At 40.1% G+C, this 5,981-nt stretch overlaps 1 protein-coding gene across 4 annotated transcripts in view; it reads left to right on the top strand.

Annotated features, from left to right (window-relative positions):
- The window catches only part of LOC120534459 (gastrula zinc finger protein XlCGF8.2DB-like), a 39,021-nt gene that overhangs the window by 1,512 nt on the left and 31,528 nt on the right, over positions 1 to 5,981 (top strand). The window contains exon 1 of one of the 4 annotated variants that reach the window (XM_039762048.1): positions 3,571 to 3,722. The exons of 2 other annotated variants lie outside the window; for them this stretch is intronic. In XM_039762048.1, coding sequence (XP_039617982.1) covers positions 3,676 to 3,722 — 47 coding nt within the window. In that variant the 5' untranslated portion in view covers positions 3,571 to 3,675. Of the gene's footprint in view, positions 1 to 3,570; positions 3,723 to 5,725; positions 5,767 to 5,981 lie in introns of those variants that run through there. One more of the 4 variants, XM_039762051.1, reaches the window with a different exon arrangement.

Genomic DNA, 5,981 nt, shown 5'->3' with positions numbered 1-5,981 from the left:
GATGGGCTTTTCCTAAAAGCGCAGCCGTCGAAAGTGTTACATCACTACACGGAATGGACATTCAAGCAGTCTTTTGTCTTAACACTTCATTTGAATTCATTAATTCATCTCTGTAAAATGTTTCAATAATTATTCATGAGGCACATCACAGGTTGCTTCTCCGGGGTGAAACGGTGAGTTTTATGACATCTGAAGTGTCCGCCTCTTCCTATTTTCGTTTGCCTCGCTCAGCAGCAAATAGGACTGGTGGTAACTCTTTTAGATATTTTGTAGCCACGCGTTGGATGAGCTTTGATCGCTGATCAACGTTACCTTTTCAGTATACATAAGGATAAGAGACCTGGGTTCGCTTCCCGGGTCCTCCCTGCGTGGAGTTTGCATGTTCTCCCGGTGTCTGCGTGGGTTTCCTCCCACAGTCCAAAGACATGCAGGTTAGGTGCACTGGCGATCCTGAATTGTCCCTAGTGTGTGCCCTGCGGTAGGCTGGCTTCCTGTACTGGCTGGGATTGGCTCCAGCAGACCCCCGTGACCCTGTAGTTCGGATATAGAGGGTTGGATGGATGAATGAATTTAAGTATTTATTTCTTCCGGAATGATGTCTGTGCATTTCTAGTAGTCCTTATTTTGCCATTATCTACTATTTTACTATGTTTTTTTTATGTTATCAAACTATTGATTTTAAATTTTTAATGCATTTTGCCTGAATGTTAAAATATATCAATCACAAATTGTAACACAGTGTGCTGCATTTAATAGTCATCTCAAAGGCACATTAATGAATGTTGACTAATTTCATATTGTAGTACTGAGTCCCTGCAGCGCGCACCAATGCTACTGTAAGTGCCAATGAGTTATTGGACTTTCATGTCACTCTTTTAGGTCACACGGTCACTCAGTAGCCCTTATTGTACGATGACCTTCTTCTACTCAATTGCTATTCCCATACATGTTTGAATTTTAACATGACTGACTTTGCAGGCTTGCTGTTTTTATTGTCAATCTTCTGCTTTTGGCTGCTCCCGTTAGGGGTTGCCACAGCAGATCATCATCTTCCATATCTTGCTGTCCTCATCATCTTGTTCTGTTACACCCATCATCTACATGTCCTCTCTCACCACATCCATAAACCTTCTCTTAGGCCTTCCTCTTTTCCTCTTCCCTGGCAGCTCTATCCTTAGCATCCTTCTCCCAATATACCCAGCATCTCTCCTCTGCACATATCCAAACCAACGCAATCTCGCCTCTCTGACTTTGTCTCCCAACTGTCCAACTTGAGCTGACCCTCTAATGTCCTCATTTCTAATCCTGTCCATCCTCATCACACCCAATGTAAATCTTGGCATCTTTAACTCTGCCACCTCCACCTCGGTCTCCTGCTTTCTGGTCAGTGCCACCATCTCCAACCCAGATAACATAGCTGGTCTCACTACCGTCCTGTAGACCTTCCCTTTCACTCTTGCTGATACCCGTCTGTCACAAATCACTCCTGACACTCTTCTCCACCCATTCCTCCCTGCCTGCACTCTCTTTTTCACCTCACTTCTACAATCCCCATTACTCTGTACTGTTGATCCCAAATATTTCAACTCATCCACCTTTGCCAACTCTACTCCCTTCATCCTCACCATTCCACTGACCTTCCTCTCATTTACGCACATGTATTCTGTCCTGTTTCTACTGACCTTCATTCCTCTCCTCTCTAGATCATATCTCCACCTCTCCAGAGTCTCCTCAACCTGCTCTCTACTATCGCTACAGATCACAATGTCATCAACAAACATCATAGTCCACAGGGACTCCTGTCTAATGTCTGTCAGCCTGTCCATCACAATTGCAAATAACAAAGGGCTCAGAGCCGATCCCTGATGTAATCCCTCCTCCACGTTGAATGCATCCATCACTCCTACCGCAGACCTCACCACTGTCACACTTCCCTCGTACATATCCTGTACAATTCTTACGTACTTCTCTGCCACTCCCGACTTCCTCATATAATACCACAACTCCTCTCGAGGCACCCTGTCATATGCTTTCTTCAGGTCCACAAAGACGCAATGCAACTCCTTGTGGCCTTCTCTAAACTTCTCCATCAACATCCTCAGAGCAAACATCACATCTGTGGTGCTCTTTCTTGGCATGAAACCATCCTGCTGCTCACTAATCACCACCTCACTTCCTAACCTAGCCTCCACTACTCTTTCCCATAACTGCTTATTTGTAGGATGGAATGCCAGCTCATACTATGGGCGACTCCTCTCTCCGCTTTGTAAAAAAACCAAAACTGTTTTACGTTTTATTCGTCACTTGATTTCTTTTTTTAAATTTCTTTGCTGGTGCAACCCACTTAGTGAAACAGCTGTAGTTGCATGTCATGCCTGTAGGGTGTGCTACAAGAAGAGTAGCTGTGAAAAATCTCATTATTTCCTGTCAAGGAAGACCTGCCTGGGGAAAAAAGAGGGTGGAGAACATGGAGGAGTAACTAGAGAATAATGAAAGAAAGAAAGAAGAGTTGGTTCTAGTAAATTATGTAGAACTTTAATAAAGCCATTTAATAGCTTTTCTACTAGGGAGACGTTTTTTTCTGACATAATAAAGAAAGGAATGCAATAAAGTGTTTTTTTATATTTTGTTGCTCCTCGTATGTAGGCTTTGTGAAAACTCAGGTGTGCTAAGTTGTATTGTTACTACTGTTCTACATTATTTAATGTTTGTGTATTGTAAAATAAAAAGGAAAAAATCAGTTCTATTAATTAATGAATATTTGTATTTGAATTGGTAGTTGAGTTGTTATTTAAGGACATCTGTAAAGGAATAAAAATTAAGTGAATATATATATGTAATTACAGTAATCCCTCCTCCATCGCGGGGGTTGCGTTCCAGACCCCCGCGATAGGTGAAAATCCACGAAGTAGAAACCATATGTTTGTATGGTTATTTTTATATATTTTAAGCCCTTATAAACTCTCCCACACTGTTAACATTATTAGAGCCCTCTAGACATGAAATAACACCCTTTAGTCAAACGTTTAAACTGTGCTCCATGACAAGACAGAGATGACAGTTCTTTCTCACAATTAAAAGAAAGCAAACATCTTATCTTTAAAGGAGCGCCGAGCAGAAAATGTCAGAGAGAGCGCTCGCAAAGAAAAGCAAACAATCAAAAAATCAATACATGCTTTTAAGTATACAGAAGCACCGCGATAAAGCGGCATTTTGTAGAGGAGCGTCCGTGTCCTCTGTGCAAACAGCCCCTCTGCTCACACCCCCTCCGTCAGGCAGAGAGAGTGAGAAAGATAGAGAGAAGCAAACAAGCGCCACGCGGGAAGCATATCTTATAGCATTGAGGAGTTTTAGTTAATATGTAATACATGCTCTGATTGGGTAGCTTTTAAGCCAACCGCCAATAGCATCCCTTGTATGAAATCAACTGGGCAATCAAACTGAGGAAGCATGTAACCTAAATTAAAAGACCCATTGTCCGCAGAAAGCGGCGAACCAGCGAAAAATCCATGATATATATTTAGCTATGCTTACATTTAAAATCCGCGATAGAGTGAAAGCGCGATATAGCGTGGGATTACTGTAATTCAGATTTGCCATTATTAACTACTGGGTATTGTTTTAAATTTAAGGTCTTACGAACACTACATATGCTCCAGCATTTTTGAGCTCTGCATGCAGGATTCCTTTGTCTTAAAGAGTAGCAGCCGTTTTCTTCACTCGTAAGTTTCAAGAAAGTGTTTAAAGCATATTTGTTTGCAACTATAAAAACTTTTTTGTATTATTTAACGCTGGTTTCTTTTTTTTTTCCCCCTGCTGAGCACATCTGTGACCTTTCTTGGACAATTTAGATAAGATTTTGAGATATGTTAATACTACCTGATAGACCGATAGTTTTATTTTGCTACTTTTTAAGAACTCTATGGACAGTTTCCTTTATTATGTATTACAGCTAGTCTGACTATTGCACATATCTCAATGTATAATACAGTACATGTGTCATAGTTACTTTTCTATTTAATTTATATTACTGCCTTTATTATGCCTCTCTCTCCCAGTCCTCGGTTATGGAAGTAAGCCTCTCTACACTTGCACACACCAGTTCTGGACGTAGGATTTGAAATGTGCAGTAATTTGTTCAAAATAAGAACAAGTAACACACTGTCTGTAATGTGTTTTATAATAAGTAACTATACTATGTATCATACTTGGTTACATTTTTGTGAGTGACAAGTAACCCTGGTAGTGTGGTTTGTGTACCTTAGTGATGCTCGGAGCTACAGTTGAAGTCAGAAGGTTACATACACTTAGGGTGAATTCTTGAAAACTCACTTCATAACCCCCTGCACACAGATTTCATAGTCACAAATTATAAATTTGACATATTGTTTAGGCATCTGCTTTGTGCAGGGTAAAAGTAATTTTTCCAACAATGTTCACAGACCTCGGAGTGTTTCATTTTTTCTTGACTATATCACAGTTCCAGTGGGTCTCAAGTTCACCTAAACTTTAACTGTGACTTTAAACAGTCTGGAAGTGTCTAGAAAATGATGTCAAGCCTTTTGGCAATTTGATAATTAGCTTCTGTTAGCCAATTTAGCTTAATTGGAGTCAACATGTGGATGGATATAAGGCCTACCATCAAACTCCCTGCCCCTTTGCTTGACATAAATCAAAGAAATTCAGTGTGAGCGTCAGTAGGCTTTGCGCCTAAGTTACCCGAACTATTCTGTAACATTTCAGTAATTATTTACTGCTCTGATGCTGACCTTTCTGATCATTAAAGTAGATCATTATGAAAGAAATTGATGAGAAGAAATCATAATTAATTGTAGAATTGTGGTATTTGAGGGTTTCTCTAGAGTGCCTCTTTCTCTTGGTTCAAAAACTAATCGGCACATCGTCATCGCATAACTGGCTTACGTTTCAAGTTTGGTATTTTTCCATCCAGCCTTTTTAGTTCTAGACCGTCCTCAAGAAACTGTGACACACACACACTCATTATTGAGATATTGATGTTTTTAGTATCGGCAACCTTAAAATATTGAGATCTGTCAAAAACTGGAGATTAAAATTTCTGATGAATCCAAAGCTTTCACAGCTTCCCCCATAGATGATAAGTTATGGTGGGGGAGTGCACAAAGCAAAAATCAAAAGAAAACAGTCAAGACCTCAGAAAAGAAATTCCGGACCTCCCCAAATCTGGTTCTTGCTTTGGAACAATTTCCAAATGCCTAAAGGTTCCATATTCATCTGTACAAAGAATAATATGCAAGTATAAACGGCATGCATTCTGTCTTATGAAGAAGGTGTTGTCCGCTTCAACACACATCAATCAGTCAATCAACATTTATTTATATAGCACATATTCATACAAAAAAAATGTAGCTCAAAGTGCTTTACAAAATGAATAGAAAAATAGAAGACACAATAAAAGATAAACATAAGTCAACATTAATTAACATAGAATAAGAGTAAGGTCCGACGGCCAGGGTGGACAGAAAAAACAAAACTCCAAAGGCTGGAGAAAAAAATAAAATCTGTAGGAGTTCCAGACCAAGAGACCGCCCAGTCCCCTCTGGGCAATCTACCTAACATAAGTCAAACAGTCCTCTTTGTATTTAGGGTTTTCATGGAAGGACCTGATGATGATGGTCACGTAGACTTCTGGCTTTCAGTCCATCACTGTTGGTGCATCAGGATGCTTTGAGTAGGTGGTGGTGGCGCAGGCTACAACCGGAAAAAGAAACAGAAGAGAGAGTAGGGGTGAGTATGGATTTTGGAGCCACTGTGAATAGTTATTATGAAGAATTGAACATACAGAGTATCAGGATTAAGTTAAAGTGAAGTTATAAAAAGGCGATGTTAAAGTAATGTGTTTTCAGCAGTTTTTTAAAGTGCTCCACTGTATTTGCCTGGCAAATTCCTATTGGCAGGCTATTCCAGATTTTAGGTGCATAACAGCAGAAGGCCGCCTCACC

This window comes from Polypterus senegalus, chromosome 8 (assembly GCF_016835505.1).
Source record: "Polypterus senegalus isolate Bchr_013 chromosome 8, ASM1683550v1, whole genome shotgun sequence".
Taxonomy (NCBI): domain Eukaryota; kingdom Metazoa; phylum Chordata; class Cladistia; order Polypteriformes; family Polypteridae; genus Polypterus; species Polypterus senegalus.
The sequence above is the reverse complement of the archived record's forward strand: the minus strand, read 5'-3'. Positions and strand labels throughout refer to the sequence as shown.